Here is a 22,751-nt window from a genome sequence, read left to right on the forward strand (position 1 = left end):
CGTGTAACTGCCAGCATTTTTATTGTTTCCATGTAATTATTTATGTTCTAAAGTTCCAATTGCCTGTTCATGCTTGTTTAATTTAAAATATTCCACCATGTCAGACTTATTAAAAGTTGTTCAGTAGGACTTCACGTGAACATCGACCACCAGATGTTTCAGCATTGGTTTCAATGAAGGGAATGACAATGAGGGACTTTGCTATCTAGTTGCTAATTTAAATATTTTAAAATGTTTGGGTGTATTCAAAAGTTTTAAACTATATTGAAAAGTTTTTAATAGTTTTCATTGTTTCTGAACATTTTTGTATAGTTACATGGGACAAATCTGACACAGTTCTGACTCTCAACACAGCTGCCCCTCAGAACTGTATCCTAAGCCCCCTCTCCTTTACTCCCTGTATACCCATGACTGCGCTGCCACACAGAGCCCCAATCTGCTAATTAAATTTCCTGACAATACTACACTGATCGGCCTCATCTCAAATAATAATGAGGCAGCCTACTGAGAAGAAGTCATCACCCAGACACAGTGGTGTCAAGGAAACAACCTCTCCCTCAATGTCGCAAAAACAAAGAGCTGGCTGTAGACTACAGGAGGAATGGAGACAGGCTAACCCCTATTGACATCAATAGATCTGGGGTTGAGAAGGTGAACAGTTTTAAGTTCCTCGGCATCCACATCACCGAGGATCTCATGTGGTCTATACATACCGGCCGTGTGGTGAAAAAAGCACAACAGCACCTCTTTCACCCCAGATGGATGAAGTTGTTTGGTATGGGCCCCTAAATCCTACGAACTTTCTACAGGGGCACAATTCAGAGCATCCTAACTGCTGTATCACTGCCTGGTATGGGAACTGTACTTCCCTCACCTGCAGAATCTCTTGTATTTAAAATGTTTATGTTATCTTTTTCCCTGAATTATACTACCCAATTCACACTTATTCTGCCATAAAATAGGGAGTGCGCCATATAAAGTGCTCAATATTGTTCACATTAACTGGCCAGCGATTGTGATCAATTTCCCAGGGCTCTTGCCATACAAGTGCCTGAAAGATATCGGTATTAAAGGTCAAAGATTTATTGAGTCATACAACATGGAAGCAGGTCACTCGGCCCACCTCACCCATGTGGATCAAAGTTAAAATTTATTATCAAAGTATGTATATCTTGAAATTCATCTTCTTGCAGGCACTCACAAAACAAAGAAACACAATAGAATCCACGAAAAGCCACACAGAACAAAGACTGGCAAACATCCGACATGTGAAAGAGGTCACACCATGCAAATAGCAGAATAAAGTAAACAAATAATACATAGCACGTGAGCTGCAGAGTCTCTGAAAGTATGTACAGAGGCTGAGGCAGGTGAAGCCTGTCCAGGAGACCGATGGCTGCTCCCAAACTGTGGGACCCAAGACTCCTGCAACTCCTGCCCGATGGTAGCAGCGAAACGGGAGATGGGTCAAACATGGGGAGACGGCACTGAGCACCAGTTCATTTTCTGCTCTCTGGCCTCAATGCTTAAATGGGCATGGAGTAATGGAGCTGAGCACTGCCTGAGGTCCACGCTAGCAATGGCCGGCCTAGCGTTGGCTGTACCTGCATGCTTGAGAGTTAAGTTCGCTGAGATTGTAAAATCACCCATCTGTATTAATCCCATCTTCCAGCACTTATCCAAGTCTCACCCACCTAGGTGATTCAAGTACTTAAGTGCTGTTAGTAATTCTGCTTCTAGCAAGCAATGTTGCTTAGTGATAGAAAAGTATAGCACAGAAACAGGCCCTTCAGCCCATCTAGTCTATGCCAAACCATTTAAACTGCCTGCTCCCATCGACCTGCACTGGGATCCTGTATTGCATTGCCAGTACCCACCATTCTCTGGGTGAAAAATATCCCTCTCAGATCCCAAAGGGAACAAAATTAGCCTGATGACTGGAAAGCTGTCAGTCAATGAAGAGAACACAGCCATTTCACATAATTCAACCTTTGATCCTGACCTCTGGTGCTCTGTGTGTGGAGTCCGGAGGCTTTCCCTGTGACTGAATGAATTTATACCAGGTGCTTCAGTTTCCTCTGACATACCAAAAGTGTATGGGATGGTGAATTAGCAGAGTAATCAATCTGTGGAATGCTCTGCCACAAACTGCGTTAGAGGCAAAGTCTGTGGGTATACTTAAAGTGGAAGTCAATGGATTACTGATTGGCTGGGGCATTGAGGGATATGGTAAGAAGGCAGGTATACGGGATTGAATGGGATCCAGGATCACCCATGATGGAATGGCAGCGCAGACTCGAGGGGCTGAATGGCCTAATTCTGCTCCTATGTCTTATGGACGGTGAATTACCTTAAATTACAGGGTGCACTTGATGGGTATATAAGAGAGAATAGGTCAAGGGAAAGCAACTGGCAGAATGAACTAGTTGGGATTGCTCTGAGAGCTGGAATAGACTGATGGGCTGAATGGTATTGTTCTGTGTCATATGAATCTGTGAGAAATATGTAAATCCTGATCAATACATAATTTAGTGATCATAAGGCATAACTAAACATTAATGTTTCTTAATAATTCCATTACTCTCCCCAAAAAGTAAAAGAAATCTTCTTTAATCCTAATCCCAAGATACCATTTTGATGAAATGAATTTATTAGATAAATGATATGAATTTCCATTACCCAGATTCCCAATCCAACCACTGATAAGGGGAAAACTGTGCACTCTAAGTCCAATTTCACAGAAAAGAAACACTCTTTACAAATTCTGCACAAACGCGATAAGCAAGTTCAGCCTTATTTGTAAATGTGAATGCAAATGCAAATGAATGCATTTAATTTATGCTCTTTTGATGTATTCCACTGACTACAACAAAATGCCACTAACTGCTGGATTCTCGTCTATCCCCATAGCTGCTCATATGCCAACAATACATTATTTGTTTGTGTATCAAAAGCACTATTTTATAGCATACATGGTAGTGCCTTCTGTACTTTGTGAAATTGGAGGCTTATTAAAGAACTCAGTTCACGCCTACAGCTTTAGTAAGTTAGTAATTTTAATATCATCTTCCATCCAAGTTACCGAGAGCAGATCCATTAATCAATAAGATATTTTCAATATCTTTTCAATAGGCTCCCTTATGTACACCCACAGCTTGTAGTCAGCTATGTGTTTACAGATGGAGAACAATCAAATGATTATGCATTTAAACATTTTTCACAACAGTGAAACGATTTTAACAGAATTATCGACACTGCTAAGCTTACGTTGCATTTACAAAATCCGAATAAAGTATTTGAATAAATCAGTTTGAAGCATAAAAGGTTTTATTCGAGACGTTGTCTGATTACATGTACCTCTTCTCAGATTCAGTTACTATGGCATCATCTTTAATTATGAATATTTGCTTTCTTTTTACCCATGTGACACAATAAGGAACTGTGTTGTGACATAACATGCTATTGTTTGAGTTAAGAATCACTGATGGTGCTGCTAAGATCAAGCGTATTCTTATTTCCTGTAACTTTCCTTGTGATTCAATAATTCTTTTTCTTCCTTAATATAGTGACATTCTGGTACTTTTCCACTGCTGATAAAGAACCACAGATACTTTGTGCAGATAGCCATTCATCACATATGCATAAAGACAGTTAAAGCCAAAATACTGCACAGGGTACACAGCATAATGCATATGGTATCCTTCAGTCACACTCAGCTCCAGATGTCACCGGCTACTGATCGTGACTTATGCTGGAAATCAAGAGTAACACACACAAGATGCTGGAGGAATTCTGCAGGTCAGGCAACACCTGTGGAGGGAAATAAACAGTCAACTTTTTGGGCAACTACTATTATATGTTTCTATATTTCTGGCTGCCACCAAAATCTATTCCTTAAGTAACCCAGTCTATCTCAGTGATTGATGATCTCAGAAAAGTTTTAAAGATTACAAGCTGATTAGTTGAATGGATTGTGGAGCCAGAAACAGGCATCAGTTTGCACATCCATTCAGAGTGATGGTAATGGCTTCTGAGCTAGCAAGGGAACCTAGATGACTTCAAGATCTATAACAGGCAGATCTTGCCAAATACAGTTTAGTATTTGCTGGTTAATAGGCATATGCATGTTTTCTAACAGGCAGAATACATTTACACAGAGTGCATGCTGTTGGTGCTGTGAATCATGGGCCACTCTATCTGTAAAAAGCAGCATTCCCACCTGGTTGCAGAAGCTGGATCAGTACCCGTGTTGACTAGGCACACTGCAGGGGATTCTTTTCATTTCAGTTCTAATTCAGATTCAAGCTGAGCACACCTAGAGCTGCTCTTGTAATCAGTTTGTAATAACCCAGGATAGTCGCAATGCGTCTCAATATCTCCAAAGAATCACCAAGGACTGTTTTCTGAAAACAAAGCAGCTCAGGCGGTTCTGTCTGTTTTGCCTGAATCTCCTGTGTAAGGCTTTCTATTCAGAACTCCTGGCGCAAAGGTAACTGATTCATAACGGCGCTGTGTTGGAAATATATGAGAGAGAACCAATTGCAGGTACCTCTGGAATTGTTGACAGCCATTACTGGCACACACTGCTGTGAGGTCTGTGGACAAGATGGTCATAGAGAATTAGTGTTTTGTTTTCTTATATTTCCAAATATCGAGATTTGTAAATGTCTTCCACATCTTAGAATGTGCAAAAACAGCTTACAGTCAATAAAGTTCTGTTTGAATCACAGTCACTTTTAGAACATAGAACATGGAACATCGCAACACAGTACAAGCTCTTGATGTTGTGCCAATCTTTTAGCCCACTCTAAGATCAATCTAACCCTTCACTACTACATTGTCCTCCATTTTTTCTATCATCCATTTGCCCACTTTAGAGTTTCTTAAATGCCCCTGATTGTCCACTGCCAAGATGGCCCACCAGAGCCTATACTTCCTAAGAAAGCTGAAGAAATTTGGCCTGTCCCTTAAAACCCTCACTTATTTTTATAGGTGCACTGTAGAAAGCATTCTTCTAGGGTGCATCACAACCTGGTATGGAAGTTGTCCTGTCCAAGACTGGAAGAAGCTGCAGAAGATTGTGAACATAGCCCAGCACATCACACAAACCAATCTTCCGTCTTTGGACTCACTTTACACCAAACGCTGTCGGAGCAGTGCTGCCAGGATAATCAAGGACAAGTCCCACCCAGCCAACACACTTTTTGTCCCACTCCTCTCTGAGAGAAGGTTCAGGAGCATGAGGATTTGTAAGGCCAGATTTGGGAACAGCTTCTTTCCAACTGTGATAAGACTGCTGAACAGATCCTGACCCGGATCTGGGCCGTACCTTCCAAATATCCGCACCTGACTTGCACTACCTTACTTTCTCTTTTCTATTTTCTAATTATGATTTATAATTTAAATTTTTATTATATTTACTTCGATTTGTACTTCAGGGAGCACGAAGCGCAGAAACAAATATCACTGTGATGATTGTACGCTCTAGTATCAATTGTTTGGTGTCAATAAAGTAAAGTATCTATCACCACCCCTAGCAGGGCTCTCCACACACCCACCACTCTTTGTGTAAAAAAACTTACCTCCAACATACCCTCTATACTTTTCTCCAATCATCTTAAAACTATTCCCCCTGCCCTTGTAAACGTACTTTCTGCACTGGAAAAAAGTCTCTGGCTATCCACTTGATCTATGCCTCTTACTATCTTGTACACCTCTATGAAGTTATCTCTCATCCTCCTTCCCTCCCGAGAGAGAAGCCCTACCTCACTCAACCTATCCTCAAAAGACATGTGCTGTAGTCCAGGTATTCCAGGTACAGTACATCCTGTACCTGGTAAAGTGGCCACTGTGTGTATGTTTGTGGTCTTCTGCTGCTGTAGCCCACCCATTTCAAAGGTTGACGTGTTGTGCATTCAGAGATGCTCTTTTGTACACCATGAATATAATGCATGGTTATTCTAGTTACTGTGGCTTTTCTGTCAATTCGAACCTGTCTGTTCATTTTCCTCTGATCTCTCTCATTAGTCAAGCATTTTTGCCCACAGAACTACTGCATACTGGATTTTTTTTTGTTTTTCACACCATTCTCTGTAAACTCTAGAGACTTTTGTGAGTGAAAATCCCAGAAGATCAGCAGAGTCTGAGATACTCAAAATACCCCATCTGGCACCAATAATCATTCCATGATCAAAGTCACTTAAATCACATTTCATCCCCATTCTGATTTTTGATTTGAACAAACACTGAACCTCTTGACAATGTCTGCATACGTTTGTGCATTGAGTTGCTGCTACACTATTAGCTGACTAGATATATTTGCATTAACAAGCACTGTATAGATGTACAGATGATCTTACTACCAGTTGTTGATGTGCAAATATCTGATAACATGATTCCACGGTAGCACAGCAGGCAGTGATGTTGCTTCACAGCTCCAGAACCTAGGACTGATTGCTCAACTCCAGTTCTGTCTGTGTTGCGTTTGCATGTTTTATGACATCATAGGCTTCTCTGGGTGCTTCGCTTTACTACCACACCCCAAAGTGACACACATGGGGTCACTCGTATCTGTAAATTGCCCTGCGCAGATCTAACTGGTTAAAAGGCTTCTTTCTACACTCAAGTGGCCATAGATGCTGCCAGACCTGCTGAGTTCCTCCAGCTTCTTGTGGATGTTACTCTGGATTTCCAGCCTCTGCATAATCTCTTCTGCTAGTAATTCTTTTGAGTCAAGATCAATAGCCAGTGACATCTGGAGCTGAATGTGACTGAAGGATACCATATGCATTATGCTGTGTACCCTGTGCAGTATTTTGGCTTTAACTGTCTTTATGCATATGTGATGAATGGCTATCTGCACAAAGTATTTGTGGTTCTTTATCAGCAGTGGAAAGGTACCAGAATGTCACTATATTAAGGAAGAAAAAGTATTATTGAATCACAAGGAAAGTTACAGGAAATAAGAATACACTTGATCTTAGCTTCTGAATCTAAGAAGAGGTACATGTAATCAGACAACATCTCAAATAAAACCTTTCATGGTTCAAACTAATTTATTCAAATACTTTATTCAGAATTTATAAATGTAGCATAAGCTTGAGATTTTCTACATAAAGTAAGAGTTTCCATGGATATTGCAACAAGAAGTTGATGCTGCTTGTGCGTGGGAGGAAGATAGGGGGCTTTGGGGTTCTTAAGTTTTGTTTCTGTCATTCATTTTTGGGGTTTTCTTCTGTTTCGAGGATGTCTGCAGGGAGCGAGAATTTCAGGTTGTATATTGGGTACACCCTGATATTAAATGGAACCATTAAATCATTGAAGAAGTATTAAGAAACTGAGTTTTAGAAAATGTGTTTTGGGAAAACAAGGATTTGAAAAGATATTTTTCACCAGCCTTCATTAAAAAAGTAAACAATCCCAGAAAAGCCATAAATTGAGAGCAGGAAGAAATGGTGGAATTCAGGAAACTTATGATTGTAAGGTAAGTTGCACAGGGCAATTTGTTGGAGCTGTAGGCTGACATGTCCCTGGCTACTGATGGACTTCATCCAAGGGTCTTAATAGAAGCAACTAATTTGATACTCAGTGCAGCTTTAATTTTCAGAATTCCCTGGACTTGGGAATGGTTCAATTAGATTGGAAATTAGCAAATGTAAATCCTTTAAATGAAAAGAGTCATACAGCAGTAATGTACAGGCCAGTTAGGTAAACATCTTTTACAGGAAAATTTTAGTAACTATTGAACTATTTGTAGGGCACTCAGAAAAATTCCAAGGTAATCAGGCAAAATCAACATGCCTTTGCTAAAGGGAAAGTCATGTTTGACTAAGGTATGGAGTACTTTAAAGAGTTAATGTGATGTAAGTAAAAGGGAAACAGTGGGTATAGTATGGTTAGATTTCCAGAAGAAATTTTCTGATGTCATAGCTTATTGTGGAAAAGGAAATCTCCTAACATATCAAACTGGATAGAAGACAACCTGGTGAACAACAAACAGGATGGTGCATAAATGGGTATTTTTCTGGCTGATAGAATGAAAAAGGTAGTGAGCCACAAGGATAAGGGCTGAGGCCTCATCGTTTTACCATTTAGTTAAATGACTTGGTCAACACAGTTCCTTAGTGTGTCACATGGGTAAAAGGAAAACGAATATTCACAATCAAAGATGAATGCCATAGTAATTGAATTTGAGAAGAGATACAAGCAATCAGACAGCATCTCAAATAAAACCTTCTATGCTTCAAACTGATTTATTCCAATACTTTATTCGGAATTTGTAAACGTTAACATTAGCTTGTGTGTTTTGTACATACAATAAAAGTTTCTGAGGATATTACAAGAAGCGTTGAGGAAATGAGCATGATGGATGATGAATGAAGTTGAGGTATGTTTGCTAAATTTGGTTATGTCACAAAGACTGATAGGAAAGTAACTTGTGAAGAGAGTATGAGAGGGCTGCAACAAAATAGGAGGTAGGTTATGCGACTGGACAAAAATCTAGCAGATGGAGTGTCGAAAATATGCTGTTCACTTTGGAAGGAAAAATAAAACAAAAACTGTTATGCAGAGGGACCTAGATGTCATAATCCCTGAATTACAAAAGACCAGTATTTAAGTTCAAAGTAAATTTCTAAGCAAAGTACAAATATGTCATTATATACAAACCTGAGATTCATTTTCTTGCAGGCATGCTCAGTAAATTCATAGATAAGTAATCATAACAGAATCACCGAAAGAGCACACCAAATTAGGCATTCAACCAGTGCAAAAGACAACAAACTGTGCAAATACAAAACGAATGAAATATTAATAATAAAAAATAAATAAGCAATAAATATCAAGAACATGAGATGAAGAGTCCTTGAAAGTGAGTCTATAGGAGTGGGTAGCATTTTAATGATGGGGAATTGAAGTTGAGTGAAGTGATCCCCTCTGGTTCAAGAGTCTGATGGTTGAATGGTGTGAGTCCTGAAGCTCCTGTACCTTCTTCCTGACGGGAACAGCGAGAAGGTAACATGTCCTGCATTGTGGAGGTCCCTGATGATGGCTGCTGCTTTCCTGCAACAGTGTTTTGTGTAAGTGTGCTCAAAGATGAGGAGGGATTTACCCGCAATGGACTGGGCCACATTCACTACTTTTTGTATGATGTTTCATTCAAGGGCAGTGATGTATCCATACCAGGCTGTGATATAGTTAGTCAATATACTCCCCATTACACATCTATAGAATTTCTGATGTCATGCCAAATGTTTGCAAACTCCTAAGGAAGTGGAGGCACTGGCTTCCTTTTTTATAATTGCACTTACGTGTCGGACACAGGACAGGTTCTCCGAAATAATAACGCTGAGGAATTTAAAGTTGCTAACTGTCTCCACCTCTGATATCCTGATGAGAATTGGCTCATGGAGCTCTGGTTTCCTTCTCCTGAAGTCAATAATCATCTCTTTGGTCTTAATGACATTGAGTAAAGGTTGTTGTTATGGTACCACTCAGCCGGATTTTCAGTCTCCCTCCTGTATGCTGATTCATCTCCTCCTTTGATTCAGCCTACGACAGTGATGTCATCAGCAAGCTTGAATATGGCATTGGAGCTGTGCTAAGCCACAAAGTCACAATTGTAAAGCGAATAGAGGAGGGGGCTTAGCACACAGCCCCCAAGTCCACTTCTGCTGATGGAGATTGTGGAGGAGATGTTGTTGCCAATCCAAACTGACTGGTGTTCTGTAAATGGGGAAAATGAAGATCCAAGTGCACAAGGAGGTATTGAGGCCAAGGTCTTGAAGCTTATTGATTCATTTTGAGGAGATGATCTCACTGAAGGCTGAACTGTAGTTGATAAAGAACATCCTGAAGTATGCATCTTTACTGTCCAGATGTTCCAGGGTTGAGTGAAGAGCCATTGAAATAGCACTTCATCACTGTGGATGTAATTGCTACTGGACAATAGTCTCATTGAGGCTGGTCTTAGGCACCAGTATAATAGAAGCCTGCTTGAAGCATGTGGGTACCTCAGACTGTCAAAGTGAGAGGTTAAAGATCTCCGTAATGCTCAAGCTAGTTGATCAGCAGAGGTCTTTAGCACTTGGCCAGATACCCCGCCTGGGCTGGATGCTTCTTGGGGGTTCACGCTCCTGCAGGTTGCTCGCACGTCAACCTGGGAGACTGAAATCAGGGGCTATGGGAGTTTGTGATGATTCCTCCTTGTTTTGACCATCAATGCAAGCACAGAAGGCATTGAGCTCATCCAGAAGTGAAGCCCTGTTGTCGCCAATGTCACTAGATTTAGTTTTATAAGCGGTGATAATATTCAAGCTCTGCCACAACTGGCAAACAACCTTGGCTGATTCAAGTTTAGTCCAGAACTGCCACTTCACCTGTGAGACAGCTTTCTCAAGATTGTACCTGGATCTCTTGCAATTTTCACCAGACTTGAACGCCTCTGATCTAGCTCAGCAGATTGCAGATCTTATGGTTCATCCAGGGCTTCTGATTGGGGAAGATTCTGAATGATTTTATGGAGACACACTCTTCTATAAAATCTGTGACAACCATTGTGCATTCATTCAGATCCAAAGATGAGTCTTTGAACATAGTCTAGTCCACTGTCTCGAAGGAATTCCACTGCTGCTCCTCTGCCTCCCGCGACCACCTCTGTTGTCCTGATCTCTGGAGCCTTGCTCTTTAGCCTCTGCCTGTATGCAGGCAGGAGAAGGACGTTCAAGTGATCCGATTTACTGAAATGCAGTCTGGAATGGTAGGCATTCCTTATCTCAGTACAACATTGGTCTAGTGTGTTGGGACCTCTGGTACTACAGGTTATATGATGGTAATTGGTTAGGGTTTTCTTCAGATAAGTCTGGTTGGAGTCCCCGACTATGATTTGAAATGTGTCAGGAGAGATTGTTTCTTGTTTGGAGATGGCATTATGCAGTATCTCAAGCGCTTGATTATAATCAGCCACTGGTTGTATGTAAACTGCAGTCAGTATTGTAGGGGAAACTCCCTTGGTAAATAGAATGAATGGCATTTGATCATTAGGTCTTCAAGGTCGGAGGAATAGGAATCCAACAAAATCACCACAATGGAGCACCACTAAGAGTTTATCATGAAACATACACCTCCACCTTTGGCCTTTTCTGAAAGAGCAGTTCAGTCCCTATACAAAATTGAGAGAAGGCTTCTGGTATGATCACTGTATCTGGCATGCCCGGAGGAAGCCACATCTCGCTCAGACGTAGAACACAGCAATCCCTCATTTCTCTCTGATACAGCAATCTTGCCCTCAAGTCCTCAATTCTGTACTCCAGTGACTGTACATTTGCTAACAAGGCGCTGGGTGGAGGGGGCCTCATCCCCATAACTTTATGTACAACAAGTAATTTAAAAAAGTAACAAAACAGTCCCGTTTACTGCAAAAGGAATAAAATGCAAAGTAAGGGTGTTGTGCTTTAATTAAATATATAGCACTAGTGAGTACCACTGTATAAAACTGGTCTCCATATTTAAGGAAGGTTGTTAATGCATTGGAAGGGTTTCATTGAATACTTACTTGACATTTAACTTGAATGGGAGGATCGCTTTGGAGGAAAATCTTAACACCCTTGGCCTGAATCCACTGGAATTTAGAAATGTAGGAGGAGACTTCAATGAAACATAAAAGTTCCTAAGGGGACTTGACAGGGTGGGTGTGGGAAGAACATTGAGAGATTTATTGTGGGAGAATCTAGAACTGGGAGCCATTGCTTAAAAACAATGGGTCCCATTTAAGACTTGGGTAAACTACTTTAATGGTCTGTCTTCTACCCTGTATCCTCTGTGAACATGAGCTCAACCAAAATTCTGCTGCCTGTTTCTTAACTGAAGTAAAATTCGTGTCATCTTCTTTTATCTTATTTTTCCTCTTCATTTTGTCAGGCAGCCCTTGGAATTGAGATTGTTTTGCTTACGCTCCAGTTTTGTAGGTTCTACGGTTGGATGGCATGGTAGCATGGTGGTTAGTGCAACATATTACAGTGCCAGTGACCCCGGGTTCAATTCCCGCCAGTGCCTGTAAAGAGTTTGTACTTTCTCCCCGTGACCACATGGATTTTCTCTGGGTGGTGATCTGGTTTCCTCCCAGATTCCAGAGACAATCAATATTGTTGAGTTCTGGACATGGTATATTGGTGCCAGAATGGTATGATTGGCCTGTGCTGGTCATTTATCCAATGGTTATCCAATGTTTCGAAGATTGACAAATAAAGCTAAAGCTAACTTTAAAAAATTCTTAATCTTTATCTAATGAAGTATGTTGGATAACTGCAGACTCCTCCTCAGTTGGGACATGAGTTTCCTAATATGGTGTCTGGGTAGTTAATTTTCAAAGAGATTTACACCTTCCGTTGCTAAATGAAAGAGGCTTTTGAGTGCTTCCTTTTTCAGTACTGTCCTGTATGTTTCTTCTCCACTTTGAACAGTTGTAGGTCAGACATTATCAGGTGTCAGTCAGGATGCTGCACTTTGTCAAGGAAGCTCTAAGCACATCTCTGCAGTTTTTTTCTAGATCTTCCTAGTAACCTCCTCCCACGGGAGATCTTAGAATAGAGCTTCATCTATCACCTATCCAACTGTGCCCAATCCTCCTCTCCATCCAACAATGTCTTAAGAATGAATTAAGAATTCCATATTTTCTTTTTCTAATTTTTATGTGGCCTTATTCCTTTATCCTGCTAATGTCCTCCAATTCTACAATCCATCAGAATCTCTGTATTCTGACCTCTGGAATTGGTTTGCCTCAGCATTAGAAGTTGTATCTTAAGATGTCTCGGCCCTAAGCTCAAAAGCCTCCTTGCATTGCCCTTTCCCTTCTATCAAAGTATCCTTGAAACCTACCCGCTTGTCAACGTCTTATTAGCTGTTTACGTGGCCCTCCTTTGACACTGGTCTGCAAAAGGGCTTTGGGTATTTCATTCCATTCAAGTATTCTGTTTTTTGTAGTTGCACTCCAATGCTGGTACTGTTACTGAGAGCAATGCCATGTTGCAGAATAGTGCCATCACCAGCAATTCAGTAGGTACTGCAGGGAAAAACCACAAGAGGTTCATGTGTGCAAAATCACCTGGCTTCACTATTGGTATATAAAACCAGGGTCGGTCAATGTAACAAAGGAACATCTCATCTTTAGAATGTAAGATATTCTAATAATAACTCATGGTAATGGAGTGGCTATCCAGTTTCTTGATCCTGTTCTATGATTTAAACAGATCATTACAATTTCATATATCTGCCTTTTATTATTTCTTGTTACACTTACTAACGTTTTATTGGAAGAACCAATGGACGCCAGTATCCTCAACCTTTAGGAAGACAGAGGTCAAGATATTCATTATTCTTTAGATAATAAAATGTTTCCTACTTTCACTCCTAAATGGGCTAATTTTACAATTGTCTTTCTTGGCACAACTGATTTTGTGTTTTCATTTTAGGGCTTTCCATGTATCATTGTGTCATTGTGCACTGTGTCCAAAGCCTTTTACCTATTCTTTTATTACCTGTTACAATATCCTGTGATCCAATCTGATGCTTGCTACACAGAAAGTAGTATCAATTGATCTGATCATTATTAGTTTCGAAATAATGTGTCATCAATGTAGGGTATTCCTGGGTAAATTCATCATGGTAGACTTAAGAATCTTGAAACATTCATGGAACTACAAATACAATTTGTAACAGAAGTCAGTGAAGCTGACAGATGTGGAACACATTAAGCCAACCTAGATAAAGCAAACTTGCTCATGTGTAAATCAGAGAAGAATTGTTGCTCACATTCAGCTCCACCATCTCTCAGCCATTCATTCTCCTAATTCTGTTACAAAAACCAGGGAAGTGCACACAAATATGAAAATCCAACAAGAAATTTTGCCTAAAAAGGGCAGTGGAGGGGTGTTTAAATGCTTGTGTTAGAAAGCACCAGATGTATACCTGAAAATGAAGAATGCAGAGTGGAATGGTTTAGGTAAAAGGAACCAAATGGCTAATTCCTTCATCACACCAGAATGCGTAGGTGTCTATGAATGATCTACACACAGATCAACTGCTTTCATCTGTGCAATACCATGAAGCACAAAACCGTAAACTCCTCTGTTAATACAAAAAAACTGCAGGTAATATGTTAAATTTTGACATCACTTGTGCAATTCAGACTTTACTTATAATTGTAATCAATGCTTTTGCAAATCTTTCACAGTTGTTGACAGCCATGGGATATTCCTAGATGATTACACACAATAGGTTATATTACTACTCAACCACCAACTCCAGTAAGCAATAACGGTAAAAACAACACTTCAAGGAGAAATGATTGACATACTTAGCTTTAGCTTCAGCATCTTCATAAGCTTTGTTGGAAACATCTTCCAGACCTCCAATTAGGTGCTTGAATGAGCTGTAATAATTAAAGTACAGCTTCAGCAAATAGATATAAGTAAACAAAGAAAACTCAATAAGTAATTGCACATCAATTTAGATTCAGCAAATAAGTAGCGGCATTATAATACGGAACTTTCCAGACATTTAATGTCAAGACAATTGTGCACACACACTCATGAATGCATATACTTGGGTACACGTTTCTGCATACGCTTGTGGATAGGGACATCCATTTCTTGAAATGGAATATATTTATATATTTATTCATATATTCATAAGAAGTAATGTTTTACTTAGCAAATGATGAAAGAGTTTTAAGACCTATTGTACTATGCAGAAGTTCTAGGTACCCTAAATTTTTTATATCATTTCGAATTGTATGATCTCCACAGAGCCCTGATATCAATATCATCCAGACTCTCTGGGATTACCTGGAGAGACAGAAGCAAACGCGACAGCCAAAGTCTGCAGAAGAATTGTGGAAAGTTCTCCAAGACTTGGAACAACCTAGCAGCCGACTTTCTTATAAAACTGCACAACAGTGTACATAAGAGAATAAAATGCAATTTTAAAGGCAAAGGATGGTCACACCAAATATTGAATTTAGTATTGTTTTACTGTTAACGGCTCTTTTTAGTAAAACTTTTGATATCTAGAAACTTTTCATTTCATTATTTTTGAAAGCATCTTCACTTCACAGAATTTTTTTTTACATGTGCCTGACTTTTGCATAATGCTGTATAAAGGCACGAGGCACGAGCAACCCCTGGGGTACGCAAATTGGTGAGATCCGAGTTAGAGAGCCTGTAGTTCCAGGCCTGGTGTTCAGGACCTCGTCCGGAATCCTCACTCTTTGTCATCGGTGAGTCCTGGGTCGATATTAAAGATCGGTGAGTCCTGGGTCGATAGTAAAGATCAAAATCTGAAGACTGCTCAGGAGACCAGAGCGAAGCCCGAAGGTCAATTGGTAGTGCAAAAGTCGAGGCCCAATGGCCAGAGCTCGAGTCAGAAATCTGGATCTGAAACTACAGCTCTTCAATGTACATTGTCAGCAAGTCAATTGACAGAGCAGTCAGATCCTAGCAGATTTCATGGCTTCCAAACTGAACCAGGCAAAAGTCATTCAGCTGATCTAAGGTGAATATATATATATAGAGAAAATATAGTAATAAAGGCCATGATGATTCCTGCTCAGTAAGGTTTTCTTTAGAAAGCAAGAAATAGGGAGCGGCAGCCCGTCACTAAGCAGTATTATCGTTCATAAGATGACAGACAAGCTGTGCACGATCATTTGAAATAACTGGAGGTAAAATAAAAGCTACAAGTGAGAATAGTATCCCTTTTCATCAAGTGCATGATGATCCCTGCTTCCCAAACACAGTATGTGGCAATGCCCAAACAGCAATTTGAACCAATGAACCACCAAACTAATTTGGATGCCATGAAGAGAAACCTTATGTCATTTGAAGTAATGCAACTATTTACTCTGAATTTCATCCTGTGTGTAAGCCATCAGCAAAGGATGAATCTGCTGGGATTACCACGTTATGAGAAAGGACCTTTTATATAATAGCACTTTACAGAGTTCCCTGTATGGGTAATGAGTAAAAATTCAATTTTGAAATATTAGATGATCAACCACTGAGTCAAAAGACCTTTTTTTTGTTCATAATCCACTCTAAGCACAGTGCAGTAGCAACAGGATGCAGCACTGTCAGAGGTGAAGTTTTAAGATTAGAATTAAGTTGGAACTCTATCCACTGTCAGGTGCACACTGACACTCACAAATGCTAAATCAACTCTATTTACTGATGTCTCAGTTTGCAACATAAGCACTGTGTAAACTGAAGTCAGACATGTCAAGATCTCCAAATTAGAGTGTAAAAAGTCTCTGCCCGGGCTCACTCTGTACTCTTTTACCAGGTCTTGATGATATGTACAATCTGATCAGAGTGATGTTGGTATACACAGTGCACTGGTGGAAGCAGGTCAAGTGCATACCTCAGCACTAATAACAGTAGCAAAATGTCCTACAGCAACCTTTCCTTCTGATATACATCTTTCTTTCTTTACAGTGATATCTAACTTATACTGCTTAATGGTAAATCTAAATCCAGTACTTACTAAAACTAACCCTGTTGTCCTATGATTACATTTTTGTATCAAAGCCTTGTGACAATAATGTATTTAAAGAGCAAACCTGACAGAATTCCTTCACGGGGAGGAAAAAGTCTGGGTGGTCCAATTTCCTCCCACATTGCAAAGGCACACAGGTTCCTGCTGAAGGGTCTTGGTCTGAAACGTCGACTGTACTCTTTTCCATCGATGCTGCCTGGCCTGCTGAGTTCCTCCAGCATTTTGTGTGTGTTGCTCAGCTGATTAGGTTAATTATTCACATGGGTATAATTGGGCAATGCAGGCTGTTGGCCTGAAGGGCCTACTACTGTGCTGTATCTCTAAATAAATAGAATTCAAGGAATTCTTAACAGCAGGCACATAATTGATTTCTTTAACTCTTTTCCCTCATTTAATTAATGGTGACTAACTTAATCAGTCATGATTCCACAAATTTCACCACATATGTCAGTGATAATAACCCTGTTTCTGATCCTGGTACTTGGTGACAATGATTCAGCACAGACAGGTTCGGGCTGAATGGCCTTCACTCTGGGTTGTCGGGGTCAGTTTCAGCCTAACCTATTTATTAGGAAATCAATAATTATAAGCACCGTTACACAACAGTCATGTTAGTGAAGCCACTCAAGTGCATGATAGGGTCTGATGGAAAACTAGTGTCTCACACAATCCCAAGGGGTTCCCTGGCTGCTGAGCCAGGTTAAAGTGATACCCAGAATCTCTGAGCTTGTGCAGCCCATTTTCTTACACAGCTCAGGTCCTCTCAAGCTATGCCACTGATTGGATTTCAGCGTGGCAGCTCTTCAAACAAAAAGTGCTGCAATTAAAAAAGGCACAAGGTACTCCTATTGAGAATGGCTACACATCTTTAACTTCCACTTCCCCTTCAGTAATGTCTGTTAAATTCGATATGTGAACTTTGAAAACCTACAGAGCAGCTTCACCAAGTAGAAGTGTTATTATCTGGTTTAAAGCTATTTGACCTTTAAGAGGCAGCATAAACACTTGGTAAATATGGCTGACAACAGCACGATCAAATGTTTTAGGAAGAATGTTTAATTCGAGATGCCACTAAACGATCTCCTTCACATCATCTACTAAAGTGGGTATTATAAAATTAATTCATTAATACTCATTAACCTAGATTTCATCAGTGATATTTTTAACAATTTAATTATTCCATTGGTTGCAAAAATTTAGGTGATTATAGTATACTGTATTTTGTCAAGTTATTTGAGTGCACCCTCTAATGGATGTGTCTATAGACTCACACCCATGCCTCATACTTATACATGAACGTAACACATCCATAGCATAGACAGGCACGAAAGGGCACATCATTTATATATATCTATAAAAACATTTATATGCAATCCATTTGCAAAGGCATTTACACCATATACACAAACGTACTGGAGCAGATTCACTCACACTGCATATATACATAAAGGATATACACATAATGACATATAAATACTCTGAACATATCTTGCATCACTACTGCCACATGACACAAATGCAGACACACACTGTATATATCAAGAGTAACATACACAAAATGCTGGAGGAAATCAGCAGGTCAGGCAGCAACTATGGAGAGGAATACAATTGTCGTTTCAGGCACAGATCCTTCATCAGGACCCTTTGTCAGTATATCATATACTCAATATCCCCGTAAGATCTTTAGCATCTCAATCAGAAAACATATTTATTTCATCAGCGGTTTAATCGAGCCACGACTGTGCAAGCGCGTGGACATCAGCCAGTTAGACACAGAGTTTAAAAGGAGACAGCTTTAAGGAGCATGTGCCTGAGTAGAGGGAGGGCTTTGGCTCAATGGGGCTTCGGTAACAACGCGTCGAGGCGAGGTAGTTGGCCTGTGTCGAATACAGACAGGAAGCATGTGTGTGAGGCTGGTGTTTTGTGCTCAGTGTCAGATGTGGGGAGTCCTGGGGACTCCCAGCCTCTCGGAAGGCCACACCTGCACTACATGTGTGGAGCTGCAGCTCCTTAGGGACCACATTAGGGAACTGGAGACGCAGCTCGATGACCTTCATCTGGTCAGGGAGAGTGACGAGGTGAAAGAGCGGAGTTTTAGGCAGGTAGTCACACCAGGGCCTTGGGAGAGAGGTAAATGGGTGACAGTCAGAAGAGGGAAGGGCAAGAGTCAAATTCTAGAGAATACCCCTGTGGTTGTCCCCCTTAACAATAAGTACTCCTATCTGAGTACTGTTGTGGGGGGGGGGGGACAGTCTACCTGGGGGAAGCAACAGTGGCTCAGAAGGGTAGAGAAAGGAAGAGGATGGCAGCAGTGATAGGAGACTCTATAGTTAGGTGGTCAAACAGGCGATTCTGTGGACGCAGTAAAGAAACACAGATGGTGGTTTGCCTCCCAGGTGCCAGGGTCCAGGATGTTTCTGATCGCATCCATGATACCCTGAAGTAGGAAGGAGAACAGCCAGAGGTCGTGGCATATACTGGCACCAATGACATAGGTAGGAAAAGGGAGTAAGTCCTGAAAACAGACTACAGGGAGTTAGGAAGGAAGTTGAGAAGCAGGACCTCAAAGGTAGTCATCTCGGGATTACTGCCTGTGCCACGTGACAGTGAGTATAGGAATAGAATGAGGTGGAGGATAAATGCGTGGCTGAGGGATTGGAGCAAGGAGCAGGGATTCAGATTTCTGGATCATTAGGACCTCTTTTGGGGCAGATGAAACCTGTACAAAAAGGATGGGTTGCACTTGAATTCCAGGGGGACCAATATCCTGGTGGGGAGGTTTGCTAAGGCTATCGGGGAAAGTTTAAACTAGAATTGCTGGGTAGTGAGGACAGAACTGAAGAAATGGAGGAAGAGGAAGTTGGCTCACAAATCGAGAAGCGTGGAGACAGTGCGAGACGGAGATTAGGCAGGTGATAGAGAAGAGGCGCGTTCAGACCGATGGTTTGAGATGCGTCTATTTTAATGCAGGGAGTATTATGAACAAAGTGGATGAGATTAAAGCATGGATTAGTACAGAGACTTGGATGGCTCAGTGGCAAGAATGGCTACTTCAACTGCCAGGCTTTAGATGTTTCAGAAAGGACAGGGAGGGAGGCAAAAGAGGTGGGGTGTGGCGCTGTGGATCAGAGATAGTGTCATGCTGCAGAAAAGGAGGGTCATGGAGGGATTGTCTATTAAATCTCTGTGGGTGGAAGTTAAGAACAGGAAGGGATCAATAACTCTGCTGGGTGTTTTTTATAGACCTCCCAATAGTAACAGGGACATCGAGGAGCAGATAGGGATGTTTTCTGGAAAGGTATAATAATAACAGGGTTGTTGTGGTGGAAGATTTTAATTTCCTAAATATTGATTGGCATCTCCCTAGAGTGAGGGTTTAGATGGCGTGGAGTTTGTTAGGTGTATTCAGGAAGGTTTCTTGACACAATATGTAGATAAGCCTACAAGAGTAGAGGCTGTACTTGATCTAGTATCGGGAAATGAATCTGGTCAGGTGTCAGATCTCTCAGTGGGAGAGCATTTTGGAGATAGTGATCACAATTATATCTCCTTTACCATAGCACTGGAGAGGGATAGGAACAGACAAGTTAGGAAAGCATTTAATTGGAGTAAGAGGAAACATGAGGCTATCAGGCAGGAACTTGGAAGCATAAATTGGGAACAGATGTTCTCAGGGAAATGTATGGAAGAAATGTGACAAATGTTCAGGGGATATTTGCATGGAGTTCTGCATAGGTACATTCCAATGAGACAGGGAAAGGATGGTAGGGTACAGGAACTGTGGTGTACAAAGACTGATGTAAATCTAGTGAAGAAGAAAAGAAAAACTTCTGGAAGGTTAAAAAAAAACTAGGTAATGATAGAGATTTATAAGATTATAAGGCCAGCAGGAAGGAATTTAAGAGTGAAATTAGGAGAGCCAGAAGGTACCATGAGAAGGCATTGGTGGACGGGATTAAGGAAAACCCCAAGGCATTCTACAAGTATGTAAAGAGCAAGAGAATAAGACCTGAGAGAATAGGACCAATCAAGTGTGACAGTGGAAAATGTATATGGAACTGGAGGATATAGCAGAGGTACTTACTGAGTACTTCAAGTCAAGTCAAGTCACTTTTATTGTCATTTCAACCATAACTGCTGGTACAGTACATCGTAAAAATGAGACATTTTTCAGGACCATGGTGTTACATGACACAGTACAAAACCTAGACTGAACTACACAAAAAAAAACAACACAGAGAAAGCTACACTAGACCACAGACCTACACAGGACTACATAAAGTGCACAAAAACAGTGCAGGCATTACAATAAATAATAAACAGGAGAATAGGGCAAGGTGTCAAGCCAGGCTTCGGGTATTGACGAGTCTGATAGCTTGGGGGAAGAATCTATTACATAGTCCGGCGTGAGAGCCCAAATACTTCAGAGCCTTTTCCCAGATGGCAGGAAGGAGAAGAGATTGTATGAGGGGTGCATGGGGTCCTTCATAATGCTGTTTCCTTTGTGGATGCAGCGTGTAGTGTAAATGTCCGTGATGGCAGGAAGAGAGACCCCGATGATCTTCTCAGCTAACCTCATTATCCGCTGCAGGGCTTTGCGATCTGAGATGGTGCAATTTCTGAACAAGGCAGTGATGCAGCTGCTCAGGATGCTCTCAATACAACCCCTGTAGAATATGATGAGGATGGGGGGGTGGGAGATGGACTTTCCTCAGCCTTTACAGAAGTAGAGACTTTGCTTCAGTATTTACTATGGAAAAGGATCTTGGCAATTGTAGGGATGACTTACAGTGGACTAAAAAGTTTGAGCATATATATATTAAGAAAGATGATGTGCTGGAGGTTTTGGAAAGCATCAAGTTGAATAGGTCACCAGGACTGGATGAGATGTACACCAGACTACTGTGGGAGGTGAGGGAGGAGATTGCTGAGCCTCTGGCAATAATCTTTGCATCATCAACGGGGATAGGAGAGGTTCCGGAGGACTGGAGGTTTGCAGATGTTGTTCCCTTATTCAAGAAAGGGAATAGAGATTGCCCAGGAAATTACAGATCAGAGAGTCTTACTTCAATGGTTGTTAAGTTGATGGAAAATATCCCTAGAGGCAGGATTTATGAACATTTGGAGAGGCATCGTATCATTAGGACTAGATAGTATGGATGTGTCAAAGGCAAGTCGTGCCTCATGAGCCTGAGTGAATTTTATGAGGATGTGACGAAACACATTGATGAAGGTAGAGCAGTAGATGTAGTGTATATGGATTTCAGCAAGGCACTCAATAAGTTCCCCCATGCAAGACTTTTTGAGAAAGTAAGGAGGCTTGGGATTCAAGGGGACATTGCTTTGTGGATCCAGAATTGGCTTGTCCACAGAAGGCAAACAGTGGTTGTCGATGGGTCATATTCTGCATGGAGGTCGGTGACCAGTGGTGTGCCTCAGGGATCTGTTCTGGGACCTATACTCTTGGAGATCTTTATAAATGACATAGATGAGGAAGTAGAGGGATGGGTTACTACATTTGCTGATGACACAAAGGTTGGGTTGTTGTGGATATTGTGGATGGCAGTCAGAGGTTACAGCATGACGTTGATAGGATGCAAAACTGGCTAAGAAGTGGCAGATGGAGTTCAACCCACATAAGTGTGAGGTGGTTCATTTTACTAGGTCAAATATGATGGCAGAATATAGTATTAATGGCAAGACTCGGCAGAATGGAGGATCAGAGGGATCTTGGGGTCTGAGTCCATAGGACACTCAAAGCTGCTGCGCAGGTTGACTCTGTGGTTAAGAAGGCATATGGTGCATTGGCCTTCATCAACCATGGGATTGAGCTTAGGAGCCGAGAGGTAATGTTGCAGCTATATAGGACCCTGGTTAGACCCCACTTGGAGTACTGTGTTCATTTCTGGTTGCCTCACTACAGGAAAAATGTGGAAACCATAGAAAGGGTGCAGAGATTTACAAGGATGTTACCTGGATTGGGGGGCATGCCTTATGACAGGGGTGTCAAACTCATTTTAGGTCACGGGCCGGATTGGGCAAAATGCAGCTTCATGCGGGCCGGATCAGTCGGGCGCGTGCGAACGCAGCTTTCATTGCCTCCGTTTTTTCAGCCTGCTCTCATGTGTCTCAGTCTCTGCTATAACTACAAAGTGTTTCACTTCACAAATTCCATTTCTTATGAAGAAGACTGCTGAGCAAGCATT

At 41.1% G+C, this 22,751-nt stretch overlaps 1 protein-coding gene across 2 annotated transcripts in view; it reads right to left on the reverse strand.

Annotated features, from left to right (window-relative positions):
• The window catches only part of prkg1b (protein kinase cGMP-dependent 1b), a 730,867-nt gene that overhangs the window by 122,739 nt on the left and 585,377 nt on the right, over nucleotides 1-22,751 (reverse strand). For both annotated transcript variants that reach the window (XM_059947430.1, XM_059947429.1), the window contains exon 9: nucleotides 14,351-14,425. In XM_059947430.1, the coding sequence (XP_059803413.1) occupies nucleotides 14,351-14,425 (75 nt within the window). The remainder of the gene's footprint in view (nucleotides 1-14,350; nucleotides 14,426-22,751) is intronic.

The sequence above is a fragment of the Hypanus sabinus genome, chromosome 22 (assembly GCF_030144855.1).
Source record: "Hypanus sabinus isolate sHypSab1 chromosome 22, sHypSab1.hap1, whole genome shotgun sequence".
Classification (NCBI taxonomy): Eukaryota; Metazoa; Chordata; class Chondrichthyes; order Myliobatiformes; family Dasyatidae; genus Hypanus; species Hypanus sabinus.